This window comes from Eschrichtius robustus, chromosome 17 (assembly GCF_028021215.1).
Source record: "Eschrichtius robustus isolate mEscRob2 chromosome 17, mEscRob2.pri, whole genome shotgun sequence".
Taxonomy (NCBI): domain Eukaryota; kingdom Metazoa; phylum Chordata; class Mammalia; order Artiodactyla; family Eschrichtiidae; genus Eschrichtius; species Eschrichtius robustus.
Window position 1 is genome coordinate 5,522,258 of NC_090840.1, and position 20,350 is coordinate 5,542,607.

At 38.9% G+C, this 20,350-nt stretch overlaps 1 protein-coding gene across 1 annotated transcript in view; it reads right to left on the reverse strand.

The window, feature by feature from the left end:
• Nucleotides 1–4,190: 4,190 nt before the first annotated feature.
• BPNT2 (3'(2'), 5'-bisphosphate nucleotidase 2) overlaps nucleotides 4,191–20,350 on the reverse strand; it is a 31,786-nt gene continuing 15,626 nt past the window's right edge. The window contains exons 4-5 of the mRNA XM_068525545.1: nucleotides 11,676–11,837; nucleotides 4,191–10,133 (exon numbers count right to left, since the gene is read on the reverse strand). Of these exons, the coding sequence (XP_068381646.1) occupies nucleotides 9,862–10,133; nucleotides 11,676–11,837 (434 nt within the window). The 3' untranslated portion in view covers nucleotides 4,191–9,861. The remainder of the gene's footprint in view (nucleotides 10,134–11,675; nucleotides 11,838–20,350) is intronic.

Below are 20,350 nucleotides of genomic sequence, written 5' to 3' on the forward strand. Positions count from 1 at the left end.
TCACCCTTCTCTCTGGAGATTCCTAACTCCTGTCTCTGACTTGCCTCGATGGTCAACTATTCTTGAACTTTTGCATTAAACACAGACCACCACTGGTTTAGTACATCCACCCTGCCACTCTCCAGGAGTCCAGGGCTGAGGGTGACCTGTCGCTACTGGAAATTCACCTCTTGCTGTTAGTGCGGTATCCTTTTGTTGTCTGACAGACCTTCCCATTTTCAGTGTTTCCTCTTGTTGATGTATCTAGTCCTCTGAGGTTTCCAAGACTATTTGGCTTGCGGTCCAAAACAACTGTTTGAAGAATGTTTTATCTCTTCCCCAGAGAATAAAAAGCGTATTGGAGAAAGATCCTTTGTCCTCCTGCCCCATGGCACTCCACTGCTTACCTACCAAGAGCGGCTTTGGGAAAAACTATATCCACTATTGAAAACATTTTCTGTGACAATGTTCTCTTTGAAAAATTAGGTCTGGTCCTCTGCCAGTCGGAGATTGGATGTAACCAAAGATCTTAATCCGGCTAGAGAACTGAATTCACTGAAAACAGAAAAACTTTCAAATGTGAGCTGTTTGCATTCCTACTGTGAAATAAGACGTGACCCAGGACATATCTGGGAAGATCTCCCGTCAGAGCTGTGGAAATCTTGTTTCACGATCGGAAATCTTGTTTCACGATCGGAAATCTGATTTGGGAAAGAAACCACTCTGCTCTCTGTTCAACAACATGTGATCCATTGTTTCCTGATGTTCTCATGTTAATCCCCAAGGCATGACTGGCGGGCAAACAGCACTGGCTGGGAGGAAGGCCCAGAAGTTCTAGAAGGTAGATGGGGACCACGTGAGGTACTGGACTCCACCAGTGAATTCACTGTGAATCATGTTTCCTCTCCATTTGCTCCAAGCTTCAAACTGTTCCAGCAAGACAAATTCATATTTGTGCAAGTGGCAAAAAATAAAAAATCAGATGTGACCTCTGAAATGTCATGTGGTCACAGGATCACCCCTCTTTCAGGAAAACTTGAATCCATGTTGAAGCACTTTGGAAACTATGAAATGATATTCTTGATAAGAGCCACCCAAAAGACTTAGAAGGGAGGAAGAAAATAGTCCTTGCCGTTATTAAGCAGCTGAGACATTTAAAAATGGTTCTGTGCTTTCAAAATACTCAAATTCTAGAAGTCTTTTTAAAAATAGTGGTCTACATCCCAATTTTTAAATTAGGATGTAGAATAGAGTTCTCTATTATTTACTTATATGAACAAATAAAAAGCATTTTAAAAACTCCAATTATGAAGGGTGGTGGTGGTGTGATGAATTGGAGATTGGGATTGACATGTATACACTAATATGTATAAAATGGATAACTAATAAGAACCTGCTGTATAAAAAAATAAATAAAATAAAATTCAAAAGTTCAAAAAAAAAAGAAGGTAAGGGGACTTCCCTGGTGGCACAGTGGTTAAGAATCCGCCTACCAATGCTAGGGGACACGGGTTCAAGCCCTGGTCCGGGAAGATTCCCACATGCCGCAGAGCAACTAAGCCCGTGCGCCACAACTACTAATCCCACGTGCCACAACTCCTGAAGCCCATGTGCCTAGAGCCCATGCTCCACAACTAAAGAAAGCCCATGTGCAGCAACGAAGACCCGACGCAGCCTAAAATAAATAAATAAATTTATTAAAAAAATAAATCCAATTATGAATTTGCTTATTTAATGTCTTTGACTTCTGTATCAGCTGTTTCTAAGAACATAAATCTCCAAAATGCAAAAACATGTTACATTGAGTTTCATGTCCATAACCAATAAATTCTTGGAGGCATCCTTTATTATCCGTTGCTTAGAAATTAATATTTTTTTCAGTTGGAGAGATACTTTTGTGGCCTTTTTTGTGGATAATGTCAACCTGTGGAGAGACTAGTCACCTGACTTTGTATCAGTTTCATATGGCAGCCATGCATTGCTGAGAGAGGAAAGTCCTCTGAATATTTTCTCCCTGACATCTGGCATCCCCTTCAGGTGTATATGTCTTAGTTCAGAATTCCCTGTCCACCTGTTAGGCACATACGTCTCCTGCCCACAGTCTTCAAATCCCCTTGTTGACATGCTACTGAACAGGGGAGGCGGGCATGATCTTATTGCACTATTTGAGTCAAACATTTGGGGCCACAATGTCTCAAGAACTTCCAGTGTGTCGTGAAAGATCAGGAATCCCAAGGCCTGGAAAGGTGACATGCAAGCTCTCCATAAGTGAGCACTGGCCCAGGACCCAGAGCTGAGTAGCAGCTGGACACCAGCCCCCAGCACCCATGGGGCTACCCCTGCTGATGGCCACAGTGGAAAACTCAGAAAACAAGCATCAGATTAAATCCCACACATTCAATTCATTTCTGTTTTAGTGGCAGTGATAGTAGCGTTAAGAATAGCCTTACAAACTCTAAATCCATCAGGGGAGAAAGCTGTGTAATTAGAACCTTCATAAATACTTGTGGTCCACTTGGTACTGAAATATTAATTCAGAATGCTAATGTGTGTACATACAAAATTGTCACGTGTAGATATTTTTCCATGAGGAGAGGAAGAGCTTGCACTACAGAGCTTTAATATTAAACCAAATTAAAACCCAAATATGCATCAGCTGAGGAATGGATAATGAAAATGTGGCATATCCATACAATGGAATATTATTCAGTCTTAAGAAGGAGTGAATTACTGATACATCCACAGCATGGATAGATCTTGAAAGCATTATGCTAAGTGAAAAAAAGCTAATCACAAAAGACTGCGAATTGTATGATCTCATTTATATGAAATGTTCAGAATTGGCAAATCTACAGAGATTAAAAAATCAGTGCCATTGCCTCGAGCTGAGAGATCTGGGGGTTGAAGGGAAAATGGGGGAGGAACCACTAGAGGGTTTCTTTTGGGGGTGATGGTAGTGTTTTAAAGGCGATTGTATTGATGGTTGTACAGCTACGTGGATATACTAAAATCCACTGCATTATGTACTCTAAATGGGCGGTCTGTATGGTATGTAAGTAGTATCTCAATGAAGCTGTTCTATTAAAGAAAAAAAAGATAACCTAGGGGTTTATATTTAACCTGGACTCCAAACCGGTGTTCCTCAGATGTGAGCAGGCATCAGCATGAAACACAGATTGCTGGACCACTCCACCACCACTGCTTCTGATGCATACCTAAGTTCCCAGCGGATCCTGATGCCCTGGTTGGCAACCACTGCCCTAAAACAGCAAACTTATGAGGCCAGAGAAGCGCTTGCCCCAAACAAATCCCTACCTCCTGTTTCTACATGGCCCTGGATGAGGATAGGCTGACATCTGAGGGGATAAGAGAACTTGCAGAGCATCAGCAAAATCAAATAATACTGCAGGTATATTAAAACCCATCCAGTCACATATACACAATGGAATATTACTCAGCCATAAAAAGAAACGAAATTGAGTTATTTGTAGTGAGGTGGATGGACCTAGAGTCTGTCATACAGAGTGAAGTAAGTCAGAAAGAGAAAAAAAATACCGTATGCTAACACATATATATGGAATCAAAAAAAAAATGGTTCTTAAGAACCTAGGGGCAGGACAGCACTAAAGACGCAGACGTAGAGAATGGACTTGAAGACACGGGGAGGGGGAAGGGTAAGCTGGGACGAAGTGAGAGAGTGGCATGGACATATTATACACTACCAAATGTAAAATAGATAGCTAGTGGGAAGCAGCCGCATAGCACAGGGAGATCAGCTCAGTGCTTCGTGACCACCTAGAGGGGTGGGATAGGGAGGGTGGCAGGGAGACGCAAGAGGGAGGGTATATGGGGATATATGTATACGTATAGCTGATTCACTTTGTTATACAGCAGAAACTAACACATCACTGTAAAGCAATTATACTCCAATAAAGATGTTTAAAAAAAGCAGAAGCATTCAGGGACAGAAAGCAGTATAGTTGTTACCAGGACGGGGGGATGGGGAGCGACTGTCCGAAGGGCACACGGTTTCTGTTTGGGCTGAACAGGTTCTGCAAATGGATAGTGGTGATATTTGCACAACACTGTGAATGTAAATGCCACCCAATTGTACACTTAAAAATGGTTGAAATGGCAAATTTGTTATGTGTATTTTACCATAGTAAAAATTTTTTTAAAAAAGGAAAAAAAAGTAGATGCAGCACACCATCTTTCAGACATGACCAATTTATTCAGAAAATTCAAATTTCAGTTTGGCAAAGTGTATCCAGGGGCAGAGTTTGGGATGATCATTTCATCGGAGGCAACCACATTTTCTAGAGCTATTTGGCCATGGGGTAGTATCTGAAGGAAAGAAAACAAAACTTTAAAAAATAATTTAGGGTGTGTGGGTGATAAAACATAAATATTTGCAGAGGAAACCAAACAACCAGCTTACACAACTGAGGCATGAGAAATGCTGATGCTAGTAGAAACCCTTTATTCCATTTAGTTCGACAGACATTAAGCACCTAATTTGTTCCAGACACTGGGGTAGCTGCCGAGGCTGAGGTGGAAGTACAAAAATCACCAAGACGTCATCCGTGTCCTTAAGAAGTTTACAACAGCACATGCAGAAGTGAGGGCTACAGGTGAGGCGCCAAAAAGCCTGCTCAAAAACCTGGAGGGAGGAGAGTTTACCTTTACTTCTCAGTAGAGGCTGAAGTCGGGACCCTCTTAAATTAGGTGGTGTGGGTGAGGCAGGGGATAGCATGCCCAGCAAAGAAAACTCTGGTGTCTAAGCATATCTTGGCAACAGGAAATGGTCTAGTTCCTCCACAGCCTTCAGTGTGTGAGAGGGGAAGGGGTATTCAAAGGTATTTAGTTTTATTTTAATTCCTCTCATCATTAGCCCATTATAAGAGATTGACTAGGAAGTGAAAAATGATTAAAAAAAAAAGACACACCACATCCAAGTTTGAAGCGGCAGGGACACAGACGGGAAATACCATTTCATAGTGTTAGTGTAAACTCAACTGCTTGTGTATATCCATTTAGTAGCTTAAGTAAAACCATCAAAAGAGGAAAAAAACCCACTGGCAACACCACAGTTCATCACGGCAGAACACAGTCTCTCCTGTTAGACTGTAAAGCTAGTTTTGGCTACCGCCAAGGGTGGATGCAAGGGCACAATGGAAATTGAAGTCCATATTTTACACACAAATTAAAGTCTATAGACATTTCCAACTTAACTGAACATAGATGACGAAGAGGGCTTAGAAAAGATAATTTGGGGAGATAGATGAACTCTTTGCAGGCTGATCTAAAGATGACTTGGGGTGCTGTATCTCCTATTTAAAAAAAATACAGGATGAACAAGTCTGAATAATAGTTTACTATATGTATAACATACACCTCAAAAAGAATTCTAATGCAACATACTACTAATCAAACATCACAGTTTCTGCTTTTGCAATTTACACAAATTACCTGCATTTTAATACTTTAGGGAACCCTTACAAACACAATACACAACAAGTTGTAATATTATTCATCATCCTTAACTTCTGAAAGTTTGGGTTATATTATCTTAAAGGAAAACTAATATTTATAAATCTCATTTTCCCACAGAATTAATTCATCACTCATTTTTAAAAATAATTTTTAAAAAAGAAGCTTCCCTGTAAGCCTTTATCAATGGTAAATTGGAATGCAAACACCTGCTAGGCTTTGATGAAATAAAAATAAACAACTTATTATGACCAGCACCTCATAAAACCAAAACCTCCTTTTGAAGTACAAAGTTCAGTTCTTCTTGCCCTCTTAGTAAATGCTAATCCGAACCCTCTCCGATCTAGGAACCATCCTGGTTTATGTCACATACATACAGTATTTTTTAACATTAAGAAATTCTTGACATGATACCATAAATAGCTGTTAGAACCAAAGTGACTCAGAGTACTAGAATAGATATAATGGCACACTGAAATGGTTTAAGAGTAAAATTAAAAAAAATCTATCATGGTCTTATTAATTCAAATTAAAAACCAAAGGATGAAGTATCATTTCAGACCTATATACATCAACATGCCAGTTCTTATAAAAATGCACTTTAGTTGTATATGCAAAAATAATTTTATATTAATTTTATTTAACTTTAATGAATCTTCCCCAACTCTAACATTAAAAACATTAAAAGAACTTAAATTTTAATGGCAAAAGTTCCTGTTTTCCCCATCTATTAAAAAAAATTTTGTTTTCCCTTATTAACATACAATGCCCTGTTGTTAAGGCACAACTTTTTTTAGGATAAAAATGAAACCATAGGTTTATTTTACACAACAGTTACAAGGCAGACTTTTGTAGGCATATGCTGAGAATAATTAAATAAGTCTTAAATTCAACCAAGATCTAAACTGAAAAATCACTGCTTCTATCCACAAGCAGTCAACACATAGCCAAGATAAGTAGTTGCAACTAGATTCCAAACTGTCCCTGTTTTAAACCTGCCAGAGCTTGTCTCCAGAAGGCCATTTTCAAGCTGTTATCAAGGAGAGGCAAGCTGGATATTTTCTTTTCTGAGGAATAGGGGGTGGCACTCCAGCTTTCTTTACGTATGTTTAAGCTATGAGAGACAGCTGTCACCTTCAAAGCCCGGGTAAAATCCAACTTTTGAATTAAACATCTGAGACAGGGCAGATGCTTGCTTGGCGGCCTCCCTTGGCTACCCTTCCCCTGGGCTTTCTTCTTCCCTAGTCTTTTCTTAGCCACTGCCCCTCCCACTGCCTCTGACTCAATTTGCACAATATTCAAAGGAAGCACCCAGAAAACAGGAAGAATTTGCACAATTACTACTTAAAACACACAGACCAAGACGCTTGTTACTTCATTATACAGCCATTAAAAATTCAATATTTAGAATCAAAGAAAAACTCTAAAATTGGGGAAAGGGGACAATTGAATAACAAAGACAAATATGACCCATCTTGTAGGCTCTGATACTCTCAACTGACATAGGGATACCATATGAAAACTAATAGAAAAAGCAAGTTTTCTCCAGGAGGCATAGCCAGCCAACTCTTGTGTTTTCTGCATTTTCATTCTTTGAAGGATGGGTCAGAAGAAACGCTTTGTAAAGACAGAGGACTTGGGTTACACTTGACAGTCACTTTGGTGGTTTTGAAGGTGATTTTCCGTTACTTTTTGAGGAGTCTTTGAAAAGTAATAGTCAGCTAGGACTCTGCCAGGACTACTCTCTCCGTCGGAACTTTACTAGAGTCTCCGTTCTGCCCTAAGATTTCAGCAACCAATCGTGGGATGTAGGTCTACGAGAGAAATCGTGGATTAAGTGCTGGGGAAGAGTATACTGGTGAAGAAAGAGAAACAGAAATAAAAGGAGAACATTAATCAACAGGCTAGGGTGATAGGGAACAAGGTAGAGACAAAGAGGGGCTGAGGAAGGGGACAGTTGATGGATCCTGAGGTTATCAGTGTCAAGATGAGGGAAAGGGAGACAAGGAATTGGGGAGGTGAGGATCACTAAAAGTAAACATTTTAGAAATAACTGTATTTATGTCATTCTTGGGAGATATTATCTGTCTCACTTATTCATGAAGGTGTTTTACCGGTATGTCCTGGCACAATAATGTCTTACATAAATAAATATAAATACTGTTCTTTGTACTTACATTAGTTCTATAATGTATACTGACTTTCAGAAACAAAATGTTTTAAAATGAAATTTTTATAAAAGCACTTAAAAATCATCAGTACTATACTATACCCAACAAATCACAAAAATAACGCATTTAACTGTCGGCCAGCATCTTAATTTTTGCGCACAACACAAGCCCTTCACAAAGTCATTATCTACATGTGGTTTAATAAAATTAAAAATGAAACCAAAGCACCACGCTTGCTAATAAGAACTAGCCCCATTTCCTAATACGCTAGTCCCTTTTCCCTAAGTTTGACACATTACAATGAAAACAAATGCTTGTACCGCAGGACTCTGGAAACAGCATATTCCTTTGCCATCCCTCCTGAGAAAAAGGCTTTCCTCATCTCGTTGCAAAGAAAGATGCAGTCTCTAATATTCTGCTCAGAATTCCTAAGTCCTGTTTAAATATCAAGTGTTCCAACTACCAAAACTTTGAATGAATTTTCATGAACAAAACGCTACCTATCAAGGCCCATTACCCTACCAGATTGGTGACCAGTTGCTAGAGACGGGGTGGTAATGTGTGTATCACACTAGGTCCGATTCCCCAATGAGGAATTAGGACCTTGGACAGTGTCATTTGCAAACCTAAAGTTGTAAGCACATTCCACCAGGTGGGGATGCCCATCTTCTGGTCAACTTTACCTCCAAGATGGGAAAATAAATGGAAAGTTGATTTAGGGTTAAAAAATTTAAAGAGAAAAAGAAAGAGAGAGAGAAAGAGAGAGAGAGAAAGGAAGAAAGATATAAAGAAAAGAAACCATGAAACCATAAGAAATCCCTCTCCTTATCAGTGTGTTATGGAATAAAACCATAGCAAAGTCACGTGAAATAATGCTACTGTTTACCTGAAATTTCCAGCTATCACACTGAGAGAGATCAGACATCCCAATGAAAGATATCCTACAAAGCAAGGTTCAAATTACAGTGACACAGTGAATATGTCACAACCTTTCTTCCAACCAGATTCTGCACACTTCAACTGGAAAAAAATTCATCAAAAAGTAACTTCAATCTTCATTTTTTTTAATATGAAGAGCAGATACAAAGTATCTCAAAAGTTAATACTTTGTTTGTTTAGGTTAGATCCATTTATTAATGGTAAAACTAACCACGGCAAAAGCAACCTTAACTTATTCTTGATAATGAGAGAATCTCTATATACAAACCTGGCAAATTTTTTAAAAAGTACTATAACAAGGCTTTTGAAAATAATAAAAGCTAGCTCAATTCACGTAATGTCAAATAACTTTCAGTTAATAAGAGGATCATTTATATTTTTATAATGCCTTATACAGCATATTTTATCCCTAATGAGAAAATATACCAAATTCTAATGCTAACCCTGAAACCTTGATCCAGACCTTACAAGTTAAAGACTAAATGCCGGTCAAGAGGGAAAGGATGGAACCATGCACCGTCCATAGGGCAAATGAAAATTACCAGCAAGATGGCAGAAGTGTTGAACCCAGAGGTACAAACGCACTTTTCTTTATAAAAACAAAACAAAACACACACACACAGAAATTACAGTTACAACGCAACCATCATGTATCTATATTCTCTACTAGCTGGTGAACCTGTTATTAAAATTTCAAAGAAAAAAAACAATTTAAGCTTTTTCTATTTTAATCCATAAGAAATATTCGGTAAGCGATAAATAGAGAATTTGTTGCATATTAATGAATTTGTAGCTTCTTGTGCTTTCCATCTGAACTAGGGGTAAAAACCCCCAATTATTTTATTTTCAATGAGATATAATTGTAAAGTAATATTAAACATCTACACAAAATCAATCCTTTCTTCAGCCCAATTCTATATGAAAGTACTAACAAACAGTGAAGATTCATGATATTGTGTGAAAATGGTGACTCACAACAATGCAGACTCGACTATAGATTTTAATTCACAAATATATATATATATATATATATATGCGCCTTGTGTATGACAACTGTACGAAAATAGTCTCAAAAATAAAGACAATACTTGAGACAGGAAGCAACCCATTCTCCCTGATCTTGCATCCTATCACAGGGAAAATAAGTCTCTGATGCTTCATAAATACTTTAAAAGGTTCAGGATGGCCTTCGCCATGCAGTCTCCACCGATGCTTTGACGCCTCCAGCGTTTCAGGCTGACCGTTCAGCTCTGGAGGAGCTGCGGCCCGTAACCAGCGCGGCTTATTTATGTCCCGTCTTCTCTAGACTGGGGAGTTTTCTGACCAGGGCTTGGTGGTTCACTCTGATGCTGGCAAGGAGCCCCCCTTCAACGCCGTCGGCGCCCGTGTAACTGATTTCTTCCCCACTCAGGGTAGTCATGTGCCCCCCAAGGGCTTTTAAGATGGCGTTGCCGGCACATATATCCCACTTCTTGATATATGTCACATGGATATATAGATCAGCTTTCTCTTGACTCTTATCAGGCACATCCAAGAGTGCTAAAACTTTATAACCTACAAGATAAACACAGAATTTAGGTTACTGTCTGAAAGATTTGAAGAAAGGATAAGCTCCTGTTTTGAGTACATTGTTAAAATAACAGCACAGGGTGTGCAGGAGCTCTCTGTACTATCTTTGCAACTGCTAAGTCTAAACTTATTTTAAAAAATAGGTTTTTTTTAAAGTAATAGTGCAGACGTTAAACCCAAATGAGCAAAAAAAAAAAAAAAAATACCGCAAAGTAATTTATTAAGCTGTTCTCAAATATAAACAAATATACGCCTATAATTTTTTAAATTTAAATCTACTTTGTGCTTGTCTTCTACAGGGTGATACCTTCAACATGAATCGTTTCCTATGGACTATTCCACTAAAGCTAAACACCCACAGGTTTCCCTTGAGTCTCCAGGAAGGCTGGATTTGAAAGAAGAAAGCACAAAATAATGCTACTATCTTAAGTCTTTTTTGTAATGAGGCAGAATTTTAAAAATAAAATAATAAAATAAAACAAACCCAGAAGAAACTGGGTCTAAAATCTAGTTTATCCCATTCCTACTGGGCATTTTGGATATCACCTTTCCTAACCAACCTAAGAGCCTGTAAGAAAACAATAAAGCCATGTTAAGAAAGACACGTATGGGTCAGCAGTAAACTAAAACTGTTAGGCTTAAAGGTTAAAAGCACTACTTTTCCCTTTATTACTGTGCTGAAAAGGTTTTCAAACACAAATGTTTCTGACTATAATTTGCTATCTGTTTGAATTAAAACACTTCTGTCATATTAAACAACACTCAAAACAAGGGTGGACAAATGACCCATGAGCTAAATCTGGGCCATGGCCTGCTTTTGTACAGCCCTCAAGCTATAGATTTTTTTTTTTTTTTTTTTTTGTATTTTTAAAGCGCGGTTAAAAAAAAAAAATCAAATAATAGTATGCAAAAGAGATCATATGTGACTCACAAAGCCTAAAATATTTACTATCGGGCCTTTCAGAAGAAGTCAGCTGACCCTGAGCTGGAACACAGGGAATGCAATAATACAGAATCGACATTAAGCTGGATGGGCACTAGACTCTGTGGCTCCTCCCAGACACGAAAGCTGAGGAGTTCCGGGGCGTTAACAGTGACCAAGGGGTTAGCCATTCTAATAACACTTCTGATGATTCCTGGCAGCCTGCTGCTAAATAAAGCGTTGTGATGTGCTGGATCTTGCTTTCTCTCCTTGCTATTCTTACAGTTAAACTAATAGCACAATTATTTCACAATCAGATCATATATATAGCAACCATCAATGTCAGAAATAGGCTTTTGTAGTATTTGAGGAACAGAAATCACCATTGTGAGACTGTTTCTATTGTGAGACTGTCTCTACCGAGGAGGCACGTGTGACTGAAATCCCGCTCTCGAGATCGCCAAGTAGGAGACCACGCCTGTCTTGAAAGCCCACTGTCCATTCTCACTTTCTTCCCAAGGACGGGACAACCAAATCTGCCTCCTGACATGGCCTTGGCCACGCAGGGAACACTGCACAGGCACCGCAGGGGAGTAGGAACATACCAGCACCACCCGCCGGGATGATTGTAGTCTGGTTTCCGAAAGTCTGAAGAGCAACCTGCTTGACCATTCCTGAATGTGAGCGAGACACAACGATCCTCGGGGTCTTCTCATTGTAAGAGGTGCGGGCTTTCACATTTGACCCACGGTCTACCATCGCCCAAGCTGGAAAGAAAATGTAATAGCCAGTAATGGCACTGAAGCTTTTAAAACCAGAACTCAAAGTACCAAGAGTGACTGAAAAAAAACTTCTGCCGAAGAATTACTCATACTTTTTTCCAAAACAGGAAGCTTCTGTTTTCTGAGTACAAGAGTAATATGTTTATTTTTTTACAACAGTCACATATTAAGACAAAACTAAAAGAGGCTATGCAATCCTGCCCAACCAGAAACAGTGACTATTAACTCCTTGGTTTAAGAAAGCCCAGGCTCCGGAGCTCCATGCAGGGGAACTGCCGAGTCTTCACTGGGACCATGCTGCAACTCAACTTGTCCCACTTCCTTCCCTCCCTTCCACAAATCTGATCCCAAGAGCACTCTATAGTAAACGTCCTGCACTCTAATCTCCACCCCAAAGTCTGATTCCTGGGCAGTCCAACCTGTGGCAACCTACGACATAATTCAAAATTTAAAAATGACTTTTCTTCTATACTACCTTTTCGTCTGATATATTCACGGTTTCAATTATTTGTATATTGGCTCAATTTCCTAATGAGCTTTATAAATATAAAACAGTCAAAGAGGTAAGTGAGTTAGGTTTACATATCTGCTACATCAGAGAGTATAAAAAGAAAAAGCACTAGATTTCAAAATAGACCAGAAATTTTTAAGAAGGTGAGGAGATTGCAGAGATGGCTTGAAATGTTTTTCTTGGTTTGGAAGTTTTCTTTACTGACTACCAAACTATACAAGAAAACAAACTTACTCAGAAATATCCCAATGAGATTACTGTTCTAGTAGTCACTCACTGGGAGATAAAATATAGTCCACCACAGCTAGCAATGTCGGCAGCTACGTTACCACTTACTCCTGGCTGCAGAAAAAAATTTAAAAAACGAACAGAGTCTAGGTTTCTGAGTTCCCCAAGCTGATGGCAGTCTCTCAGATTCTTCTCACACATCTTTCCAAAACCACACACAGCAACAAAGAGAACAAAAACACAGTTAACTACTACCTAAAGAATAAGTAGGAGACAAAGGATAGCTATAAACACAAATTTATCAGAAAGAAGGGGAGTAAATACCAAAGACCAGCAGAGTAAGTACTGCAGCTGACCCTGTATAGGGAATATGGCAGGAGCTTCACGGAACTGCCAAGACGTCAGTGGTGGCAAACTCAGACAGCAACAGCCAGAATCTCTCCCCGGAAGGAAAGGTCCCATCTAAAATGAGAACTACTGAAAGGAGGCCTGAGACTCGGCAACAAAGCAGTGAGTAAAGGAGGCTTGGAGAAGACACAGAAACAAAAGTGACGTCTCAAGAGCATACTGGATGAAGTACAACATCTTTTAGGACGTTTCTCTAAGAGAGACAATTTGGAAGACGGCAAAGAGGACTAAAAAGATGGACGGGGTTGAAGGTAAGGGCCCTATTGAAACAAGAAAGGGTCAAACAAGAATGAAAAAATGTGAAAACAAACAAAAAAAGATGCCTACTAATAAAGCCAATGCCTTCCTCACACTAACAGAAAAGAAAGCTCGTGAACCGAGAACTACCCCAACCCCTGTCCTGCTACCACCCTTCCCTCAATTCCACAGAAAATAAGAAATATAGAACTGCAATGTCTATTGAAAAAGAAGAAAACATAAGGAATGACGATTAAAACATTTCAGGCTACTTGAAAATTTCTACAGAGTTAAGACTATAATGCAACACTGCAACATGGTTAAAAATAAACAAGCAACAAAAAAAATAAAAAGAATGCTATGGAACAAATAAAAAAGAACAGACAAGAAGAGATAAATAAACAATAGGAAGATATGAAATGGGAACTCATATAACACAGGAAAGAAACTGAAGAAAAAAAAAAGGACAAAATCGTTAAAGGCTTAGTACTAAATCACAGGATACACAAGGGACAACAGAATTGCCCAAAAGCACAGAAAGCAATACGAAAAACAAAAAATAAATGCAACAAGTAAACACATAAAAGGGACCAGAGTAAAAGTGATCCACATGGAAGCCAGTGAAAGAAGAGTCAGCATACATAATTAGGAGTCCATGCAACAGAAAAACAAAATGATGAAACAGAACTAATCTTTAAAATTATGATTCAAGAAAATGTCCTTGAAATAAAGAGAACCTAAATGTCCACACTGAGACATAATATGGAGACAACTGCCCAGAATGCCAACTCTGAATCTGAGATAAGTCGTAGTTCTTTTATGAGACTCTAAAGATAATGTTCTTTGGCATTCCAGGCAAAAAGACCAAGCTACTTACAAAGAAGAGAAAATCAGGTTATAAGCCTTTTTGTCAAGATTCAACACATGCCTACACAGATGTCACACCAGTTCAAGAGTTTATACCATTTAACCAAGAAAAAACGGTGTATAGTGGATTGAATAATGTCCTACCAAAGTTCAGGTCTACCCTGAGCCATCAGAATGTGACCTCATTTGGAAATAGGGTCTTTGCAGATGTAAAGCTGAGGTCATAATGGATTAGAGTGGACCCTAAATTTAATGGCTGGTATCCTTATAAGAAGAGGAAATGCAGAAATACAGAGACAAAGAGAATGTGAAGAAGGAGACATGAATTGGAGGAAGTGTCTACAAACCAAGGCACGCCAAGGAATGCCTGGAGCCACCGGAAGCTGGAAGAGGCAAGGAAGGAGTCTTCTCTTGAGCGTGACACTGTCAACCACTTGCTATCAGACTTCTGGCCTCCAGAAATATGAGAATACAGTTCTATTGTTTTAAGCCACCCAGTCTGGGGTAATTTGTTATAACTGCCCTAGGAAACAAATACAGTTTTAAAATACATATATTTTATAACTAGCCAAGTGGTCTTTCCAAGTATCAACACTATAGAAAAAGCTTTTCCCATGTAAGAACTCAAGTAATTTGGCATTCAGGAGCTAGCTCTTCTAAAGTAATCTATTAGAGGACAGGCTTTATCCAACCAAAGGATGACTGAGGAACTCTCAGCGAAAGTACTGCTGGTAAGCACTGAATAAGTGTAACTGTGGGTTTAAGAGAAAGCCAAAGATAGGAAAAAGGTGTAGAAATGTTACCTCAGAGTTGATTACTGAGACTTGAAGGACACCATTTAAATCTGAAGATTTGAATAGTGGAGTAGAAAGATAAACATCCAAAAAGTATGATTGACTAAAATGGGCTAGTTGGTCAAGAAGGCTAAACTACGCTAATTTAATTGCTGCTGCTAGGAGAGAACCAACAGCTAATACCTGAAGAAGATGACTATATAGTGGTATTTAAAGAGAAAAGTATATATTAAAGTATTAGTAAAAAATGCAACAACAAAAGAACAAATTAAACTTAAAAAATAATAACTGTAGTTTGAATCACATTGAATATATAAAAATCCAGGAGATAAGGATATTAAAGAGAGAGAGAGAATGCCTACTCTTGCCCCAGAATAACATCTGTTTGCACCGGAGGTGGTTTTTACCCTAACCCTAATTTGAAAATTGGTAAAGGAAAAGAGTACGGTGTCTTTGAGTAGAAACCACGTTTTACGGTAAATAAATAACCCCAAGTTGATGGAGAACTTTCTCTACAGAACTTCAGCTAACATATGTAGAAAAAAACAACAGAACAGAAAATCTCATTTTACATCTTAAATAGATCTTAAAACTATTATATGGAAGGTTTAATGGAATCCTGATTTCAAATGATGCCAAAATCTCTCTCTAGATTACCTGCTGATAGCAAGAGAATCACCATAATTTTATAACTGAGAAGTCTGGTCATGAACACCTTAACCATCTTATTAACATCGTTAATAGCGAGATGAGACGTATGTCACGTAATGTGATGCAGTAGGAAGTACACGAAGAGTACCTAAAATGTGTTCTTGAGAAAAATATTTAACCTTAATCCAATCAAGCCTCCAGATCCGTTACACTTTATAAGAAAAAGAAGATGAAAAATAAACAAGTTAAATAACAGCCTGGGAAAATAATCAGAAGAATCCAAAAGGCAGGACATTCTATGACAAGGGACCTGATCTCCTCAACAAGTCAATGCCTGGGGATAAAGGGGACTGGGGGCTGTTCTAGGGTCTAGATTAGAAGAATTTAACACAGCAGCCTAACAACCAAAAGAAATGCTTGTCCCTTGACTGGATTTTGGTCTGAGGTAACAGGTTGTAAAATCCAATTGAGGAACAACTGGGGGAAATGTGACTATTGGATCAATTATGGAATAATTCTTAATTTTATTATTATATTAATAGTACTGTTCTTGTTTAGGAACATGTTCCTTTTAGACATGCATATTGAAATATAAAGGGGTAAAATGTCATGATCCTTGTAATTTTTTCTAAAGTACATAGGCAAGTAAATGAATAAATAAATAAAAGCAAATATATAAAAATGTTATCAACTGTTAAATCTGGATGGAGTACATGAAAATTCATTATAATTGGTTTTCTTGAATTATTCATAATAAAAGTAAAATAAGAAATGAGAAGCAAAAAAATCCTCTAAATTCTTTTTAGAGATGATCAAAAAAAGTTTTATTAAGAAGTGAATTTACAATGCTGCATCTCTAGAGGTCAGTATTGTGTAAGAGAATAAAGACTATATCTCAGTAGATAGTACCAGAGTAATTTTAGATAAGAATTACTAATTTAATATTAAAAATATATATTTCAGATCACATAAACTCAAGACATTCAGTCATAACACTTATATGGACAGAATTATTTCAAGCCCCTTAAAAAAATACAGTAGGTACTTAAATAAATATAAATGATTGATGTTGATGATAAGGTAGTAGTGATGAGCTAAAATAGCAGTCAACAGAATATGTTTAGTCTATCTATAAGACATGCTAACAACAAGTCCAGTAGGAAATAAAAAGTGGTTGGTACTTTTCTACACATACTTCAGACATTACAACTTATTTTAATAGCTACAAATTTCCACTGAGTGGATATACTACACCTACTTATACATTACTTCATTAAAATATGTACTATTCAAGTATCTCTTGCTTTTAAGCATTTCACTCAGTGAATTAATTCTAATTACGTCTGATAAGAATTTTGATCAGCTTTGTTCTAACTGTTGCCAGCAACAATAATATCTAGCTCCCATTATAGTCAAGTGTAGCTAAATTCTGGTAAATACACAATACTTGACAGTTTGTACTCTGCCAACATCAATATACAGTCTGGAAGTGAAAACAATAGTCCCAAAGAGGGCACAAGCCAAACAAACCTTCGATCCAGGAATGGAAGGTCAACCCACACCTAATTAAGGGCGTATTGATTCTTTTGGAATGTTTGCTGACTAGCAAGCACCTTATGTTCCTAAGCCTATGAGGGGGGCGTATTATATATTCTGATGGAATAAAGGTTTTTAAAAATGGAGGTTCTATTATCGCCATTCTCCCTCCTAACATGAACAGATGTGGAGACCAGGACCTATCTGCCTCTCTGACATCAACTTTCTCTGCATTTTCTCTATCCCAGTTCTAATTCTCTTTGGGCAGCAGGCTCTGCTAGCAGCTAAGCGTGCCACGTGACATTTGGCCAATGAGATGAAGCCGAGGGCTTCAAGTCAGTCTTTCCAAATAGAAAGAATATCTAAGATAGATCTTTTGTCCCTCTTCTTTGCCCTTTCTTCCTGCCTAGAATAGAGCCATGGTAACCGGAGTCGCCCATTTTTGTGAGCATGCAAACAAAATGCCACCTTCTAAGAAAAAAAAGCAAAAAGAGGAGTCAGGCATTTTAGAGAATCAGAAAGCCACTGAATCACTCCTACCCTGTGGCCGTCTTATTAGGTGAGAAAAATAAAGCCCTTACCTGTTTAACCACTGCAACCACGATTTATTTTATACGCAGCTAAAGGCAGTCCTAACCGACAGAAACAGGCATGAGGGACATTGTCAGAAGAATGAGAGAGGATCTCAAAGACTTAAGCCCTGTACATAACCTTTATGTGCCTGTTTTCTCTTTTTTATTAAAAGAAAGTCACCTATTTCCTATTTTATATTCTTTCCAGAGTTACTTTGAGACTGAAATGAATTTATGTCAATACACTTCACTAACTGTGAAAATACTAAACAAATGTAAGATACTAATAAGGAGTGGTTAGCTCTTACAGTAACATTTTAAACTGTATGGTTTTCTCGACAAGAGCTGCTAAGGCCCTTTTCTCATCTACAAAAAAAGACAACATTTTTCCTTGTCACCCAGAGTTATCGAAAGGTTCAAATGAGATAACATAAATCTGTAAACACTATACACATGTTAGGAATCATGGAGTTATAATTACAAAAGTGGTGTGATATACCATTTGCACGAAATGTCTGGGGTTGACTCCTCTACTTTAGCTGGATGATCTTGAGGAACATACCAAATTGCTGAGTCTCATTTTCTCACCTGTAAGTGCGATGCTAGTAGTAACCGTGTCCCTCCCTCAGGAGCCGGACGAAGTGTAGCGGTACTGATACGTTACACTCCAATATCCACTCTCCCTGTGTTCCCTGAGGGACAGAGCCCCTGAATTTCAGCTTGGATGGCCACTGAAAATAAAGACTACATTTCTTCACCTCCCTTGTGGCTGGATTCCAGCTATGTTTTGATCAATGGATGTGAGCTGAAGTGATGTGTACAACTTACAGGTCAAACCCTTAGTGGGAAACATCTTCCGCGTCTGCCTTCTAGCCCTCTCCACTGCTGGAAAGTGGATGAAGCAGTAAGCCATCCTCAATCATGCAGATGAGGGCAACTAACTTTAGTACAGCAAAACAGCAAGAGAATTTGTGTGAGAATTTGGTACCAGGGAGCTGCCATGGCCGCCCTGGTCTGCTTACATACAGGCTGCTGGAGAAGAGAGAAATAAACTGTTTTGTTCAATCTCCTGTATTTTGGTGCAGATTATTACACAGCTTCAACTAGAAGTCTAACCTGTATACTAACTAATTTGGTAAGGACTACACGAAATATGTGAAAGCCATCCATAAACGACTGAGCAACTATATCACTAACCTTAAGGCACTCTACCACAGTAATGGCATGAAGCTTCTGTAGCTCATCTAGCTGTCAACTGAAAAACAACTACCTGAACTATGAAAAGGAGTTAAAAGGTCAGATGACACAAAGCAGATTTCGTTTTGACATGCAGAGCCAATCCTCATATATATGTTCAGCCTACCTCAGAGCAGCTAGAATTCGGGTACAAGGTTATTCTGCAAAACAAATCATCTAGAGTAATAAAAAGTTAACTTTGTCTCTATTTCTCTCCACTTGACAGACAGCATTTTTATGCAGTGCCAGCCACACCAATGAGACGCGATGGATGAGGCTGGAGTAAACGATAAAACCATACGGATGCCGATGTGTTAGTCTCCTAGGGCTGCCGCAACACGTTACCACAAACTTGGTGGCTTACAATGAGAGAAATTTATTTTCTCACAGCCTGGAGGCCAGCAAGTCCAAAATCGCGATGCTGGCAGCGTTTGTTCCTTCTGTAAGCTCGAAGGGAGCCTCTGCTCCGTGCCTCTCTCCTCGCTTCTCATGGCTGCCAGCAGCCTTTGGTGTCCCTCGGCCTGCACGCATCCCTCCAGGCCCTGCCTCCTATCACATCGTCTGACCCCTGGTATGTCTGCGTGCTCTCTGTTTCTTCTAAGGATGCTCTCGTTGGTTTAAGGGCCCACCCTAATGCAGGATGAGCTCACGTTGCTATTCACCTCAATTATATCTGCCGGGACCTTATTTCCAAAAAAGGTCACATTCTGGAGTTCTGGGTTGTTATGAGTTGAACTGTTTTCCCCCGAAAGATATGTTGAAGTCCTGACCCCCAGCACATCAGAATCTGCCTCTATTTGAAAACAGGATCATAAGTTACTAGCAGATGTAATTAGTTAAGATGAAGTCATGCTGGAGTAGGGTAGGCTCGTAATCTACCATGACTGGTGTCTTTATAAGAAAAGACACACAGACACAGACACACAGGGAGACACAAGACACACCAATGACAGAGGCAAGAGACTGGATTTACACCAAGAAACCCCAGGGATTGCTAGCAAACTACCAGAAGCTAAGAGAAAGATATGGAAGGATTTTTCCCTGTAGGTTTCAGACAGTACGGCTCTGCCAACACCCTGATTTTGGACTTCTAGCCTCCAAAACTGTGACAGACTATATATCTGCTGTTTAAAGACACACTGTTTATGGGATTTTTAATGGCAGCTCTAGCAAACGAATACAGGGATGGGTGTGAATTTGCAGGAGACATTATTCAGCCTACTGTGACCGGTCAGCAGGGCTGCTTTTAACACTGGCAAAGTAGCTACTGTCCCCATCAAGAACTTCATCACCTTCGAGAACACTGGAGTCAAAAGGGCCATAAACCTAGCCTCAAGTTTTTGACGGGAGTTACCAATTAAAAGTATGAGGATTCCCTTCAGACTGTCAGCAATGCTGCTTATACCACTAACTGTTTCCCTCCACTTCACCACCCTGAAAATTCACGGTGTCCTCGTG